The following is a 17849-nucleotide window of genomic DNA, read 5'->3' as shown; positions in this document are numbered from 1 at the left end:
TAAAATCTGTGTAGATAGACAGGTGCTACAGAAGTGACCCAATTGCAGATACAACTGGTCTTCCTGAAGAATTTAGAAACAAATGACCTCTTTGTAGTCAAACCGGCCGACAAAGGTGGAGGCATTGTCCTGTGGGGCAAAGACCTATATGAAGCAGCAACCATCAAACAACTAAGCGACACACGTTTCTACAAAAAGTTGTTTCTGATGTTTGTTAATCTGCTTAGAATCACATGCTGTGCATAGGTCCGACATCCAGTGGTCACTGCGGAGTATTGCATTTTGTTTTTCGTAGTCGAAAAGGGGACGTCGACAAGGCGTGTCTGAAACACTATCCCTATAGTGACGTGCGTTGTACCCACAATCCCTCACGCAACCATCAAACAACTAAGCGACACACGTTTCTACAAAAAGTTGTATACCAACCCAATCACCCGCATCCTCGAACAAATCAAAAGTCTCATGCTCTTTGCCACCACACAAGGTTGTATCCACGAAGATGAGAAGGCCTTCCTAATAAAAGAGCACCCAGTGATACCCGCATTCTATTGCATTCCCAAAATGCACAGAAATTTCACCAAACCACCAGGAAGACCAATTGTATCTGCAATTGGGTCACTTCTGGATTCCCTGTCTATCTACACAGATTTTTACCTTCGTCCATTTGTCAGAAAAATGACATCATTTATCCAGGACACTACAGCCATGATACACCATCTCAATAACATACAGATATCACAACAAGACAATCTTGTCACTTTTGATGTTGAGGCTCTATATACGAGCATTCCACAAAATGAAGGCATCAACATACTCAAAGGATATCTAGATGAAAGAACAGGCTTATCAACACCCACCTCCTTCATCCAAGAATATATCCGCCTGGCAATCACTGAGAATTATTTCATACACCGGGATGAATTCTACCAACAGATAAGAGGGACCAGCATGGGCTCTACCTTTGCACCGGACATGCAAATTTATGTATGGACAATTTGGAAAACAAATTTGTTTACGACAACAACATATACAAAGACCACCTGATAGGTTGGGTTCGATATATAGACGACATCTTCACCATCTGGAGAGGAACGACGACACAATTACAAGACTTCCATACCTGGCTCAACAGCGTTGATGTCTGTATAAACCTTACTATGCACCATGACACTCCCAGCATAGCCTTTCTGGACCTTAACATCATCCGGTCGGAAGATGGCACCATCACCACCACCCTATACCGCAAACCTACTGATAAGAACACGCTTCTTAAATTCACCAGCTTCCAACCGCAGGCCCTAAAAGAAAATCTGCTGTACGGGCAGTTCCTGAGAATAAGAAGGAACTGCAGCACGTTACCAGAGTATGACCACCATGGTAAGGAGTTAGAGAATCACCTCAAAGCCAGAGGATACCCGTCAGCCATCATTAGGAAAGCACGCAAGACAGCCAGACACACCAACTGGACAGATTGTCTGACGAAACGTCCAAGAGATGAACATCAAGAAAAAATGACATGCGTGACAACATTCACACCAGTCAGCAATGCCATCAGAAAAACGATCCTGCAGAACTGGAACTTAACTACAAACGGAGACCTTTTCCCAAGAAACACCAGGGTTTGTATTTATAAGAAGTAAGAACTTGAAAGACAGTCTAGTACATACCTATCCCACTGACAAACACGAAAAGACAGACCAAACTATGCTATGGCACCTTCCCCCCGTAGTCGGACACTTTAGATGCGGCAAGTGCTCAGGATGCCATCTTACACAAGATCAAAAAGAAATCTTACTCAAGGACATCACTTGGAAATACAAAACCTTCTCCAACTGCCTGACCAAATGGAGTATCTATATGATAAAATGCCCATGCAATCTGATGTACATTGGGAAAAGTAAACGAGAAGTGCGGCAAAGAATCTGTGAACACAGATCGTGCCTAAAAAACAACGCTGAAGACAAACCCAGGGTGGCCCACTTTCTCAAAGAAAAACACAAACACACTGAACTAAGGTGTGTCATCCAAACTGTCGACGCCAAAGCTAGAGGAGGAGACAGAGACCTGGAACTCAGAAAGTTGGAACAGAAATTGATACACCGCTTAGACACGGTGAAAAACGGACTAAATGTTTCAATTGAGTGGAACCTATTTTTTTAGATTTTCTTTTTAGAAAAATCTTTTTTGAAAAACATTGTGTTGGAACTCTCGAACCACGTGTACAGGCATAACATTATTTGATGGGAGAATTTATCTGTGTGACCTTACCCGAAACCTCTGTTATATATGATGGGGCCCACGTTTTGCAAAAATTAATTATTTCGTTGAATGTTATGTATCCTTATAGAAAATTGGCCATCTCTTGTCATCAAAGCAGTAACACCGCAGGGACCATTTCTCCACACAGTATGTGTTTAAAAAATCTGCTGAAAGTCTCTCGCTTTATGATCTTGTATATGTGTATTTGAGATTGTACAAACCAGCCTAACCAAATGCATAATGTTGATGCAAAGCTTATGTAAAGTAAACAAGGAGCCGCTGGCATTCTAATTAGTAACTAACCCCGGGGCAATGATAGCCAATATATAGGATGCACGAACACAGCAACATAGCTACACGAGGGCACCACACGCCTGCAGAGGAGGAATACACCACTCAACAATGTCTGACACAGTGCGTAAGTGTCTAAATAGTAACAGACTCGCACCTTCCTACGTGATTCAGTCACCTTGTGTACATCGTTAGCAAGACGATTCCCAGCTAACGAGAACACTACTCGCACAGGAGTGCGCGGCCCGTTACTTGGTTGGCGAGTTAAACGCAACGCACCTATTTATTATGCGCATGCGCTGATCAGGGTCACTACCCCGGACACCGCTCCATCGAGAAGGAATCAAACGCAGGTAAGACCGTCTCCCTGGGAGCGGTTCTGCTCTTAGACCCATTAGGAGGGTCCATGATGACTAAATCAGGCGGATCCCACCTGACTGCCTCCCCACCCTCCCCAACCCCATGCGAGGGGCATAGTTTGATGTTTAACAGACCTCACAGAAGGGCGCCCCTACTTGGGACACCCTTACAAACGGCAGCACGGCCATGTTTGATTTTATAAATGCTTGTAGCTATCCACAAGCTGACAGTCCCCTCACAGGGTTGGCTATTCCAGCTATTAAGCACAAGGCAAATATGGTGCCGTCACAAATTACTCAAGCACCACCATAGATGCAGCAAAATATATTATCTGTCTAAACAGCTATGGAGACCTGCAATAAACTAATAGCCTCTATTAACTTTGCAGTTCATCCATGTGGCTACCTACCAGACCACCTTTGACTAAGATCAAGACACACAAGGTGCACAGCAGGCAACTTGATAGAAGAACGCTGCAACTCTTCTCTAGACCTGTGACACTACAATCACCGGCTCAGGTAGGACTATGTTGCAGCACACCACGCAGGCAATCACTGTCCCTGCAGAGAGACACCAAAATCTGATTTTAGTATTTTTATATTTTTTTTTAGATGTCCCACCAAAGGGGTTCTTGTCATGATGCCTACCTCCAAGGTGCCAGACAAGACCCAGCTACCCCAGAGGCAGACATCATGTCTTCAAGGGAAGTCACAACAGTCTCAAGTAGGGGCTCTTTGGACTCAGTCTTGGCGCCTTTGGCGCCAGGCTCATATCGGGCCACAGTCCTGGCGCCATAGGCGCCAGGCTCATAAAAGGGGACTTTGTGTTAAAGGTGCTTAGTGTTAACTTACCTGATGCAGACCATGCTGCAACATCCAGGCCTTCTGAGGCCTGAATGGGACTACTTTATCTTTGGAACTACTTAACCACACGGGTGTGGTCAGGGGAGGAATACATTCCTGAGAGGAAGGATACATACCTGGAACTACTTTGAAGACTATTTAAGCCACGCCCAAGCAGCAACTCACGCTTCGCGTTGTTCTGCATCTAGCAGGTGGACGCTCACCGTGTTTGCTCCTGCATTCTGTCTTCTGCCACTTCTGCCAGCATCCTGGAACACCTGCAAAGAGAGAAGAGAAGAGAAAAGGGTAAAGAAGAGTCCTTACCTGCTAAATCCGCATTCCGGAGACATCTCGCCGACGGTCCTGAAAAGGAAGACATCCATTTAAAAGCACATCGCATCGATCGCTGCAGCGCCGCATCTCACTCACCTGTACAAGGTACCACCACGTTCTACGGCGACATCTGGACTCGCAGCCACATCACCGCGCCTAGGGAGAAAAAGACAAGAATAAAGGTGAGAGGGGAAAGAAAACAAGGAAACCTTAATTTCCATTACAAAGCTTACCTGTTGGGTTATTCCAACTTCATTTCGGGTCGGTGCCGCATCCTGGCATTTCCGGACCCCGGCCCCTATGGGGAAAAAGACATCAGCGTTAGTGGGCGCATGAAAAGACATTGCCCAAAAGCCCATTCAAGACTTACCTGATTTCTTCTGGATTGAGCTTCGTTTCGGGTTGGTGCCGCATCCAGACATTTCCGGACCCCGGCCCCTATGGGGAAAAAAGACATCAGCGTTAGTGAGCGCATTGATACAAGGACACAGAGAACTCTCATCAAGCTCACCAGAGTCTCATTCTTCGGTTCCACAGCTCTTCTCGGAATAGTTTCCGCACCTGAAAAAGAGACAGCGAACAATTATTATTGCGGAATCATACTCATTAACAGAATCCTTATGGTACTATACCGGGGAAAACAAAACTTGAACCCTCTACAATCAAAATCCCAGTGAAGTAACTGGATACAACGCGCCCCTGCATGAGAAGCAGGATGGAGAGCTCAACCTTTCAAACCCTAAGGTGAGACTTCACGTGGGGGTCGCAGGAGGGTTTCGTAGAGGGGTGAGAAGGGAGCGGGAGGCTTATACTTTCTCCCGCAGATTGTTAATACTCCCTTTTCACATACAGAAAGATATTCCTGCGAGCCAGACAAGCCAGATTCGAAGGTCCGGTCCAGTCCATCTTCCGGGTCCTGCGCTTCACCATAGAAGAAGAAACACTCCAAACCAGACCTGCGCCTCCGTGGGAGTCAGGTGAGCATAACAGTTCTCAAGGGATACCATCAAGTCCACTTGCACAGTCCTGAAAACGGCACTAGCACTTGTTCGGAAAACGTTGCACAGCACTCATACTCGAGGCCCCATGGTATTGGCAATTTGCAACCCTGGAAGGACACATCTTGTCATGGGATGGCTTGGAATGCAGGTCATCTCAAGACTGATGGGTCCCAACAGTCTCTGGGTCGGAGAAGTCTTATTTGGGACTCCTCTATCGCTTAAAAGAAGGGGTCAGCATAGGCAGCGGTTACACAGCATGCATCTGTGATCGCTGGAAGTAGCTACATCATTCTTCTCTTCATCGGTTCTTCTTTTCCATTGGTCGACTTGTCTTCACCTCCAAGATCCAGGTCACCTATATAGGAACCCACTCACAGCCTCTGCAAACTCTCCCTGCAGTTTACAGAAAGGGTCGGGTGGCTGTTGTGAGAAACCTGAAGGTGTCTCACCTGCTAGTCTCCAGGGATCTGTCATCCAGGTGGCCAGGACACAGCCATCGCTTTTGTATCCAGTTCCTGGGGTGGACCCGTGCGGTAGGATCACCTGGGTGAGGGGTCTTGTGGGAGTGGGACACCTGATGGTGAGACGCAGTATCCCCTTCCTTGTAACACCTTTACCCCTTCCTTGTAACACCTTTACCCCGTCGGACCAGGTGGGATATTTAGGAAATTTTAGTGCCCCACCCCTTTTTACAACACAATCACTTTCTCACGGACAGCCGGTGATGAGGGAAAACAGATCAGAGCCTTATACCTGACGTGGCCCAATACAATGGTCCGGCGAGGTCAGACAATGACTGACCATCACACACACCCGACTTCCATTACACTTCCACACAAGGATAAAAGGCAGAGCACGAGAGGACACTGAGCGAGGCAAAGCCCTTGAGGAAACAGCAATTTCGAGATGGCAGCTGAGTAAGGGGGTGAAGACGGCAGATTCGAAGGAGATTGCAAGGCGGGATATTCCCTTGACATTTTCGACAAGGAACTGTTACTTTCCAAAAGCCTCAAATAGAAAGCATAAGACAAGGAAACCAGGCTGAAGAATCTTGCATTTTGTGTCAGATACCCGGGTCCCTTCCGCATCTGTAATCAAGGTGGGAAGAATCACCAGCCCCTGTGGTTCCAACCTTGGCTCCAAGAACAAAGCAGCGTCAGTTTGACACAGCCGGTGAGGTTTGGAGACCGATACAAGACTGGTCCGTGTTGAAGCCAAGGTTGCAAGCAGCAATATTGTATGGCGAGCACTGGAAAGAACATTGTTAAAGCACTTGTGATAAGAGACACATGTGAAGTGAATGAACTTTAAAGCAAACTACAATACCTTTGACGGAGTGGTCTGGCACCGCGTGGGTGCTCAATCGAAGGTCTCTGTAAGGTATCCAGCCGAGGAGTGACGAAAGTAGGTAAATTTGATCCGAGCCCGGCAGAGGGAGATCATTTGAAAGTGAACAAATTCATGTGAATTGAAGTGGTCCTGTGGCGGGTCAAGCAAAATCGTGCACACAGTCGAAAGTCTTCGATTTTGATGAAATTGAGAAAGTTTGGAAAAGTACATGAATCTGGTCCGAGCCCGGCAGAGGGAGACCAATTGAAGATTTTGTGTAAGCATATCTGAGCCCGGCAGATGGGGATCTGGGGTGAATCAAAAATCCCCCAAGAAGTTGTACATGAGAATCCGGAGGAGAAAGGAACTTTTGAATGTTCGTTTGTCACATCGGGCCCTTTGTAGTAAGAGACTTTGAATGATAAAGACAATTTGGCACAGAAGGCCCTGATATTGAGATTTGAACTGCATCCTAGAGAAACCAGAGATTGTGCTAAGCTAGAGTGTACTGCCTTGTCCCTTGCTGAAAACGTGGGGAAGAGAAGCCAACCACTTGAATATCCTTACATATTTCTTGAACAGAACACGCTTCTTTTACAACATTGTTTCCCACACTATTTGTATTTTGAAGTAAGGATTGGCAATAGGTTTTAGTATATGCCCCTGTATTTTGACAGACTCAACTATGATTGCATTATTATTATTTGATGGTCGTAGCTTTAGATTTAGTATTAGGTGGGTGTTTTTCAAACCCAATTGAAGTTCAGTAAACATCCTTGAGAAGTTCAATAAACACCCTTGAACTGTGATCACTTGTTTCTGTCTTACTGTTTGATACCATGCCTTCCTTACAGCCCCCTTCTTCACATCGGCACCCAAACATATGTACAATCTGTTAATTTGCAGTAGGGAGTAAGGCAAAAATCTCTGTCCTGATGCTTCTAGCCTGAGGTCGGCAGGTTTGTAACAGTATGATTTTGGATTAAGAACTTGCAGGAACTAGATCTTAAAAAAAAGAAAAGTGTTACAAACTGAGCTTTTCAAACAAATGTCCCTGTACTGTGCACAGAATTCACTATGGATCTGTGTTCCGCTAATGCTTTATTCTCAGTGTGTCTAATAAAGGATTTGCTATACAATCCTGAGAACTTTGCATAATGGTGTAGTTGTGGATGGAAATAACTTGCCTTCCCTTGTCTCCATTTCATTGGTTTTACTTTCCCTCCCTTAATTTTTCTTTCTGTGCTGTGAGCCAAATTGCTTTGCATGTGACTTCATCTTAAATTAATTAATTCTTTCAATGCAGTTGCCACGATTTAAAGATTTACATATGCATATTTTTTTCAGATTAACGTTTCCTATTAACTCTTGCCTGAAGTATCATTATCCTCCACCTTCAAATTCAATTCTTTCCAACATTGCAAATACTTTGGCAAGTGTGCCAAAATTCTATGTTCAGGTAATTCTTTTACAGTTACTTTGATAGTATATGAGTAACTGACTGCCTCCCTGTTTCATTGTCAGTGTTGCCTTCTTTACCATAAAATAACAAGCATAGATGTTAACTAGTTTGTTTTGAATATGTTTGTGGATGTGTTGGAGTTTTACAAAAGTCCACCTTAGGTAGGATTTGAGAAGACTCACACTTGGGACACGGGGCACCAACTCTTAGTATAGGCCTGAACTACATACGTTTTGTTGGTAGCAATGCCTGAACAGCCAAGCTTCTCTTAGGAGGAAGGAAGGGCTATAGGGGGAAGTACACTGAGCTTGGTATACACATAGGCCAAAGAAACACGGATACACAAAGTTATATAGAAATAATGGTTTATTTTATATATACACTAAGATAAAGGTGATTCTTCAGAAAGTTAAGTACTATAACATGAAAAAACCAATGCAATATTTCTAGTAAGTAAAGCATTTTGTAGCACTTTGAGAATGGCAGCAGGCAGTATGCAATACAAAAGGTAAGTAAAATACTTTTGCACGAATTGATTCAGGTCAGAATGAATGAAACAAGACCAACATAAAGCGGGTAAATACTTTTTCAGCACTTGTAATACTTTTCGCAGTGGCCTAACATTTTAGAAGTACATCCCTGTCCTAGTTATGAGGGTCTCGGAGCCCAATTGGAGGGTAGAACCGGTCAGGCACAAGCTGTAAAAAGTCAGTAGTTCCAGAGGAGGCTTCTGCGATAAGTAAGTAAAGCTTTTCTGTTGTAAAAAAAAGGTTCAGGGACTTCGGAGAAGGCTTCCTGAAGGTACACAAGCGTTGGACCTGGGCAAATGTGAATGGGCAAACTCGAAAACACATGCATCAGCACTCCAGCAACACAAGAGCAGCAGAGCCACTTTAGGTCATTTTTACCATGAGTATCACAGTACATTGAACATGAAGAAGAGGATGTAGTACGATGACCCCACGATGCAGCAGCAGACCCAGTCACTATATTCTTGGTCAGGCAGACTAAAGAAGCGACACTGGAATGTATTTCACAGCAGAAGCAGAGTGCAACGGCTCCAGGCAAAGGATTCTTTGTGGTTGTGTGATTTTGGTGCCCTTTTTAAAGCACCATTGATGAACGATTACCTCCCGGTCTATTCATCTCGCTTTCTCTGTCCATTACTCTGGTGAGGGGACTTCATGGAGTGGATTCTTGTCTCTGGAGGTCCGGTAGGAGTCCACCAAAGTTTCGGGAGCATTCAACCTTCGGAAGGCGATACAGTGCACAATGGCCACAGGTCCCAGGGTATTGGCGGTTTGCAGCCGGTGATGGTCACATCTCGTTGTGAGATGGCTTGAAATGCAGGACATTTTGAGAGTGAATTGTCCCCCCCACCCGCTCCCAGTCTAAGGGAGTGTCTTGTCCTTTTTGGAGCTCTCCTGACGCATGGAAGAAGGGGCCGTACAGCGACGATTACTCAGAAGGCACTGCTAGTCTTCTGGGAGTGGCTGCAGGCGTCCTCTCCTCTTCTTCCTCGTTGATTCTTTAGTTCCAGTGGTCAGCTTGTCCTCAGTCTCCGGATCCATGCCTCTTTTGCAGAAACCCAGGCAGTCGGCAGCCATGCCCAGTTGGAACTGGTTCCAGGCTGGCATAGCATAAGACCAAGAACAGCAGCGTTTCGGAGTCCTCCCCCGTTTCCTGTCCTCCGACACACTGGTGCCTTGCCGGACTTCACAAAGGGATCCTACCGGAGTCAAACGAGGACCTCCCCCACCCTGCACTGGCAGAAGAAGGTCCAAGAAGGGACAAGCCATCTTGAATTGGTGAAAAAAGAAAACTACCATTTTGGGTCAATAGTGACCCTCTGTGCACTACCGTAGCTGTGGGGACAGCCTGGGAGTACACATTGCACAAAAGTAGGTAGGCACAAGAAACACTGCCATCAGCCATTCAGATTTGCTTGTCACTGTAACCAAAAAGTTACAGGATCAGTAAGAATGGAGATGGTATTAGCCCTCAGCACTCCACATAAGCTGGGGTGTGCTGATCTCATAGTAGAAAAGATAGGAAGGATACTAAATATCCCCCCTGCCCTTGAACATGTGTTCCCATAAGGAAAGTAACAGAAAATAAAAAGGAAGCCCAAGGGGCTCCCAGCAACACTGCACAGACAGTGCTGCGTGCTGCAAACGTCAGACAGATGCCATAAAACTTGGAGGACAGCATGACCCCAAGAAAAAGGTATAAGATCCCAAAGATTGGGGGGGGGAAAGAATGAGTGTGGGAAAAGGTTCCCACTCACTGAGGAGAAATGACAAAAAAATCAAGTACACCAGCAAAGTGCTAGGGGACTTTAAGGTTAAGGGGATTTCTCATAAAAATTAAAATCTGCCTAGCTGTATGCACCAGAAATGCAACCTAATAGATGGATTTTAAAATAATCTTCATTGTGATTCACCACAGCCAACTATAAGTTTTTAAAACGCTGCTTTCCTCAGGAGCAGGCCTGACCTACACTTCGAAAATGTAGCGGCTTACTGCTGAGTAGCTAACTTTGAATCCTCAAAAGGCATTATGAGTGATTCACAAAAAGATTTTGGCTTACTCCATACAAGTGAAAATGGGTTTTCACATATACATGTCTTGTAGATCTGGGAGTGTCCGAATGGGGAATAGTACAGGCTGTTAGGGGAGTTTTCCTAAAATCCCACTTGGAGGTGAGACCTTAGTGGGCTATCCCAGTGGTTTGTAGATCTCGAACTCTTAGTATCCGTCTGGACTACTCGGAGTTCTTGGTAGAGTGGCAGATTAGTCAGGCTTATCTTAAAAGGAAGATGTGAGCTGTAGATAAGCACACTGAACCTAGCTATTAATGCACATCAAAGAAACACTTACCCATACATTTATATTAAAATATATATGCATTATATTTATACAAGAGTCACTGTTAAATACTTAGCACAATAAACCAACGCACATGGGTATACTTAACAATACTTTCAAAAGGCCACTTCTTATTTGGTAATTGCTGGACATGCACACTTTTTACACCAGTTTGACAGGTCTGCCGTACTATCGGTAATAACGCGCACTCACAAAGTAATACGGTAATTGCATTTAGTCAGCATACACATAAGATAGTGATTTCTGGTAAGGAAAACCGTTGGTTAGTGTTATCCTAGCAGAGCTTCAGGTTCTACCGGTAGTTTCGCGACACAGCAAGTCTTAAAATGCAACCTTGGCTGATAGGCAGTTCTTAGTGGCTAAAAGTTCCTGTGGATACTTCTAGTCTCTAGGAAGGAAGCTACAAGAAGGCTCAACCAATGTCGGAAGGCCCTATGAAGGGACTCGCTAATGGGCACTAGCAGCAGCTTAAGAGGGGGTTGCCCTAAACACCTCTACGTGCACTCCAATGCTCTGGAGCGACTTTCTGGAATCAGGTAAGCAATAACGTTTCTAGTAACTTAGGCTTGAAGAAAATGTTCGAGGTGGATGCTCCGCGTAGTTGCAGTTCTGGACCCGACCTCTGGATTCCTTGGTCAGATGATGAAAGGCAGGACAATGGGCGGGTTCTCTCGGCAGCATTCTCTATGGTTTTGGCGTCATTTCTGCAGCACCAACAAAGGACACGATTTGTCAGTTCAATCTTCTTTGGTTCCTACAGTCCTGCACTCTGATGAGGTCTGGTCGAGTTGGATTGTGTCTCGCGTGTCCTTGAGGGCTCAGCAAAGACTTGGGCGGATTGAGCCTTTCCACGATGATGCACTCAAAATGGGCAGCAGGTCTCCTGGTATTTGGGTTCTGCAGCTCTGGAAACTCACAGGACTGCGCGAGATGGCTCAAATCAAAGTTCATCTTGGGACTGGTTGTTCCCACCAGTGAAAGGGAAGGAGTCCTCCTTTTTAGAGTTCCTCTGTCGCACAGAAAACGGGGTCAGGACAGAAGTGGTCGCTTCAGTGTTGCAAAGGCTTTGCAGGCATCTCTAGTCCTCTTCTTTGGTTACTTCGGCTTCTAGGTATCAGGTAATATTTTCGCTACCAAAAATATCGCCGTACATATGGTCGTCGGGAACGGCCATAGGCGATATTTTTGGTGTCGAAAATATTAGGTGCGGGGGTGTCCTCCGCACATAACTGATGCGGGAGTGTCCCCCGCAGGGTCCATGTGTTATTTCCGCCACAAAAATATGGCGAAATGTTTGTATGGCAATATTTTTGCGGCAAAAATATCACATGGAACCGGCTTCTAGTGGTCGACTGGCTTTTAACTCCAGGAGCCTCACCTTTTATACAGTTCCTGCACTCACTCCTCTGCCATCTTCCTTAGGAGTTTACAGAAAGGTGTGTATGGCTGTCCAATTAGGACAACAAGACCCCCAGTGGGAACTGGTCCCATCAGGCACACTGGCAGAAAAGGACAGGGGGGTGGAAAATTGCTCCCCCACTTCCTGCCTGCCCAGATACTCTGGAGCCTAGGCAGGAAAACCCAAGGGATACCGCCAAAGACAGAACACACACACCGCCCTCCCCCTCCCAGAATGGTAAAAGAAGGGCTACTGTTGAGCAAGATTGTATGCAGTACCCTTTGGGTGCACTACAACAACCCTGACCTCTTGGCAATAGCAACCCAACCTTTGGTCTGCACTACACAGGTTGGTAGCATGTGGAGCAACCTGGCTCATCTCAAGAGGGGTCAATGTGAGTTATAGGGGAGTTGCACAGAGCTCCACAGTCACAAGTTTTCAAATAAACTCTTACACACAAGGTTTCTTAATAAAACAATAACTAATGTATCAGTCAGTTAGAATAAGCATTCTTCAAAAGGGGGCAATCTAAAACACCACACAAATATATTTCAAGACCCGCACTCTTAAGTTTCTAAATCGGTAAGTACCCTTTTGGGATGGCCCACAGATATAACCTACACCCTCGGGTGAATTCAATAGCTATGGTGCTGGGGACATTAATGTATCACTGTTGCATTTTAGAAGAGCTTAGGAATAGGTTAAAGGAAAAGGTTATTAGAACATACAAGAGATGACAAATATTCTCAACCAGGCAAATACATTTGGATCCCCCACAAGAGTCATTCAGAGGAACAGGCTAAGCCAAAGTCAATGGGCAAAAGTCTACATGAGCTGAAGCACTCCTTTGCAGGTAAGTAAGACCAGTCTTTTCACAATGGTTTTAGAATTCTTTGAAGAAAAAGAAGAATCAATGTAGGGCCACAAGCTTAGACTTGCGAGTAGTAGAAGATGCAAGCAACTCTACAGTAAGAGGTAAGTTCTCTCAGACTTAACAGTATCCTTTGGATTGAAGAAAAAGGGCGCATATGACTTCTGTTGCTGTGCAGCTCTGCAGATCTCACTGTTCCTGGGCCTCAGTCGGGGAGACAAGATGGAGGACTTCTGGAGACTCCTGCACTGCAATGGGGCGGTTACCACTTGCAACCGGCAAACTTCAAACAAGTGGCACTTCGGTGTTTCAGCTCCTCGCGACTACCGCTGTCGAGATGGACTTTCCGTGCTTCTGGGGTCCCAAACTCTGTTGAGGGGGCTCAGGCTTGGTCAGTCCTGCTTCCTTGGAGTCTGGATGATCTTCCTGAAGCTCTAGGCCAGCTTAAAAGCAATGCACACAATCTGGTGTTCCTCTCCCTGGCTATTCGGTTTCCAGCAGCAACTCCATGGAAATTCGACCAGCTCCGAGAGGATGTCCAGTTGGTTTACTTTGGAGTTGATTGGTCCCACCAACTCAAAGGGAGAAGTCGTCCTTGCAGGATCTTCTCTGTCGATATGAAAGTGGAGTTTCAGCACAGCAGCAGGGCTTCACCGGGCAAACCAACCGTCCAGGAGTTGCAGTAGGCGCCTTCAAGTTCTCTTTGGATTCCTTCGTCCAGTGGTCGTCTCTGCCTTCCAAGCCAAAAAGCCTTGCCTTTTATCCAGTGTGCTCCCATTCTTTCCTGCCTAGATGTCATTCACCCTGCAGGGTGGCTGTCCTTGCCTGACAGTCAGGCGGCCAATCACCACAGAGTGCATTTGGGTCTCCTAGAAGACTAAGCAGAGGGAGTTTTGGGCACCTCCCTCACTTCCTGCCCCCGCCAGACACCCTGGAGCCAGAGGCGGGCTTCACAAGGGACCACACCTGGTTTGGCGCGGAAAGTACATCTCAAGAAGGACCTTTCCACAAAGAAATGGTGAAAATAGAACAGGGCCATTTTGACAAAAATGGCACCCATGGGTGCTTTTCCGTGGCTGCGAACGCATAGTCTACAAAGAATAGAGTTCCTAAAAGGCATAGCCCATAAGAATGAATGAGTGGAAAACCATTCCACTCATTCAGTATTAAAGAAAAAGGTCCAGAAGTCCAGCAAAAAGTGTTGGGGGTCTTACTAGGAGAGTGGTGCAAGCATAAACATGATAAATCTCCCTAGCACAGGCCCACAAAAGTAACTTTTTATATTCACAAAACCTCAAAGCTGTTTTTAGAAATGTTTGCGAGTGTGCTTAAGTTACATATGAACATAACCAGGTGTGTGACGTGAGGTATGTGAAGTGTATGCACATGTGTGGTGTAAGAAGGGATATGCAGTGGACAAATAATTTGGAGTCAGTAAAAAGTATAATATTTATTAACTTAAAATAAAATCTCTTGTTGGCGTGTTAATCTGCCATAACACTAATTTTGTGTCCAAGTTCCCCTTCGGGTGCACCTTTGTACATATTTTCTGACAAACCAAGTGAAGATTTTACATTGCAGGTAGATTTTGGGACCTCATTTGGTTTTTCTGTTGTAATGGTCTGTCACCTTTCTCTATTTGTAGGTTCTACATTTAATGAATAAAATGAATCTACCAACTCCCTTTGGACTTACGACTACTGCACCATCTGTGGTAAGACATTGTATTGTAGGCAATATATATGTACACCATCTCAGTTTTGTAGTGAACTTTTTCCATGGGTACAGAATAATTGTGATCTCTATATGAAGTATATGCATTTTTGTTTTTCTGTGAATTTGTGTTTTTTTATGGTCTCTCCTTTGGTCCCAAGGCTTTCCTCCGTTTCCTGGTTGTTTATTCCTGAAACGTGTTTACTTTCTCCATGCAAAATCACTGTTCACTCCCCTGTCCATTTTATCTTGTTTCACTTACTAGACTTTGCTCTTTTCAATCTGATGTTCTAATTTCTTTAAGCGTTCATACTCTGTCCTAAATATGTGCTTAATACCTCCTGTGCCATATCGATGTGTGAAACCCTCTGGCCTGCTCATCGCACCTCTAAATTTTGTTCTGTTTTCTTTTTGAGTTTATTCTGCATTTAATCCAAAACTTGTCATTATGAATGATTCCTCATTTACCGTGAAAAATGCTGGACATTAGTATTGGAGTCCATATAATTGCATATATTTTGTAGTCTCTAACCTTTGTATGATTTATTCTCCCTTGTCCTCTCTTCTCCTTACCCGTCTCATAATCTTATTTAAAAATTTCCTGCCACTATGCTGATTTATGGAGCACTTCACAAAAATAATAGGAAACATTATCTGTGAACCTATTGCCTTAACACCGCTGCAAGGACTTCTCTGGCAGAGCAAACCTAACTTTAGAACTATCCTAACCTGAACTTAGTCACTATTGGCGAAGTATTTTTCATTTTGCATCTTTCCCACTGATTTCAGTAGAACCCCTGGCATATTGGCTGACTGAGCCTTGTGGCTTTTCGGTGACGCTGGTCTTTTTAATGTCCCTCGCCTGCTTGACCCATTTCATTCTGAAGTGCCAGGGCACCCCAGCCCCCAGTGGAAACCTATGTAGCATGGGAAGGAGCACTTTCCAACCCCTCCTTGATTAGGGCCAATTGACCTTTAACCGGATGACCATAGAGGAGCTCAAAGGTGCTGAAGCCAACCCCTTCTTGAGGGACTTCTCTATAAGCAAAGAGAAGGCATGGCAGTAGAAGGTCTCACTTTCTTCGAAGGGGTTCTTCTAAAGCACCTATCATGCTCTTCAGTTCTATTAAACCTCTCCACCGACTCATTGGTCTGGGGATGGTAGGCTGTTCAGAATTTGTAGGTCGCTCCCCAGTTTTTCCACGTGGTCTGCATGTAATGGGGCATAAAATTGGTCCCCCTGTCTGAGATAACCTCCTTGGGAAAACCTACCCTGGTAAAAATACCAAGTAGGGTCTTAGCCACTGCCTGAGCAGTAACAGTCCTCGTAGGTATGGCTTCAGGATATCTGGTAGCATGGTCTACCACAACCAATATAAATCGGTTGCCTGGAGATGTGGGAGGGGTCTAAGGGACCAACAACGTCAATCCCTGCCCTCTCAAAAAGGACTCACCACTGGGAGGGGCACCAAGGGTGCCACGTTCTTGGCTCCACTCTCGCCAGAGGTCTGACAAGTGTGACAGCTTCTACAGAGTTTATCTACACCAGACCCCATCTTGGGCCTGTAGAAATAAAGAAAAATCCTTTCCTCGCTTTTCTTAAAGCTTAAATTACCAACTAGAGGAATCTCATGGGCTAATTGTAGAAACTGAGGTCTTACCTCCTGGGGCACCAAGTCTTCTGTAGTCTCCTGGGGTAGACTCAGTAGGCTCACTGTAAAGGAGGCCATCCTCCCAGTACAGCTTGTGCGTCCCTGGCTCTTGCCCATCCGGCTGGGGAGCTGCCTGTTGGCAAAGTCCTTCAAGAGTAGGACACTCTCTTTGACCTCTGCTGAAGTCTCCCTACAGGGGCCACCTTCTGCAAGCAAAGTCTGCATCTCAGGATTGTCTTTAGGATCCAGATCTCCAACAGGGGGAAGGTCTCTTCCAGCTCTTCTCATCTGTAGCTGTTTCACCATCTTCTGGTTGATCCTCCCACTCAGCCTTAGCTGGTGGAGGGGTCACTGCTGTAACCTTGGACTAGCCTCTCGGGGATGTCCTGGTTTTGTGAACAGGAGTGATACTTTACTTGTTTCCTGAGACCTTGGGTTTACCCTTTGTCTCTTTCTTCCTGGAATCAGAAGGTTGTTTTTCCTGTGGACTGGGAGTTATAGGTACTTCTGTAACTTCCCATTGAGAGTCATTTAAGGTGAGCTCTCTGGCCTTCCTAGTCTGCTCCTGCATCCTTTTGCTGGGAGGCCTGGGGTGCTTGATACAACCCCTAGAGCTTTTAAGTCATTCCCCAACAGGACTGTCCCAGGCACCTAATTTTGTACACTGACCCGTATTCTTACAGTCATATTGTTGCACTGGATGAGAGCTAGTAGTATTGAAACCATCTCGATAGGGCCTCCAGTAAGTTTAGTGGGCCTTTGGATTCCTTGGCAACATCCTCAGGTTTGAAAAAGGTTTCATCCACCACTGTAATGATGGCCCCGGTGTCTCTAATGGCAGGGGCTTCCTGACCATTAACAAGTACGCTTTCCTTGTAGCGTTCTTTTTTGTTATCTGGAATAGTTATACACATCGAAATTCTGTTGTTTCCACAGCCCCAGGGACACTAAAACACTGACTGAGACTCCAATGGGGTCTTTAGCCAATAGATCAAAGTTTCCACTGGCCATATGACCTTCTCCCTCAGTGATGAGGGCTAAGGAGGCAGTGTGGACCCCTGAAGGTTTTCCTTACATCTGGGGTCCCCTTTCACATGGTCAGTCGACCCACAAGCATAATATTTACCAAATGTTTTGACAAATGGGGGCTTCTGCTGACCTCCCTCTGGTTTGGCACCGGATTTTTTACTATACTGACCTGGTTTCAAATATGGCTTTCCCTTTTTATGTTTGTGGCCCTCTTTTGGATGGGAGGGTTTAGAATTCTCTGTCTTTCGTGTGCTGTTTCCCCTCATCCTTTTTGTGCGTGGGAATCCTTGTGAATGGCCCTGTTGGCAACCCACAGGTCAGCAGCTTGGGATCAATCTCTTTTTGAGTCAGGCAAGTGGTGTCTCAGAACAGGCATAAAAAATAGTCTTCAACAAAAATAGATTTCTCATTCCTTGAAA

General features: G+C 45.4%; 1 protein-coding gene across 3 annotated transcripts in view; it reads left to right on the top strand.

Annotated features, from left to right (window-relative positions):
* RNPC3 (RNA binding region (RNP1, RRM) containing 3) overlaps positions 1-17849 on the top strand; it is a 393936-nt gene that overhangs the window by 96432 nt on the left and 279655 nt on the right. For all 3 annotated transcript variants that reach the window (XR_011290577.1, XM_069641890.1, XM_069641891.1), the window contains exons 5-6: positions 7763-7874; positions 14682-14750. Coding sequence is in view for 2 of the 3 variants with exons in the window: in XM_069641890.1 (XP_069497991.1) it covers positions 7763-7874; positions 14682-14750 (181 nt within the window). In the remaining variant the exon portion in view is untranslated. The remainder of the gene's footprint in view (positions 1-7762; positions 7875-14681; positions 14751-17849) is intronic.

Source organism: Ambystoma mexicanum, chromosome 1q (assembly GCF_040938575.1).
Source record: "Ambystoma mexicanum isolate Mex_15411 chromosome 1q, UKY_AmexF1_1, whole genome shotgun sequence".
Lineage (NCBI taxonomy): Eukaryota > Metazoa > Chordata > Amphibia > Caudata > Ambystomatidae > Ambystoma > Ambystoma mexicanum.
Note: the sequence above shows the minus strand (reverse complement) of the source record. Positions and strands in the feature narration are given on the sequence as shown.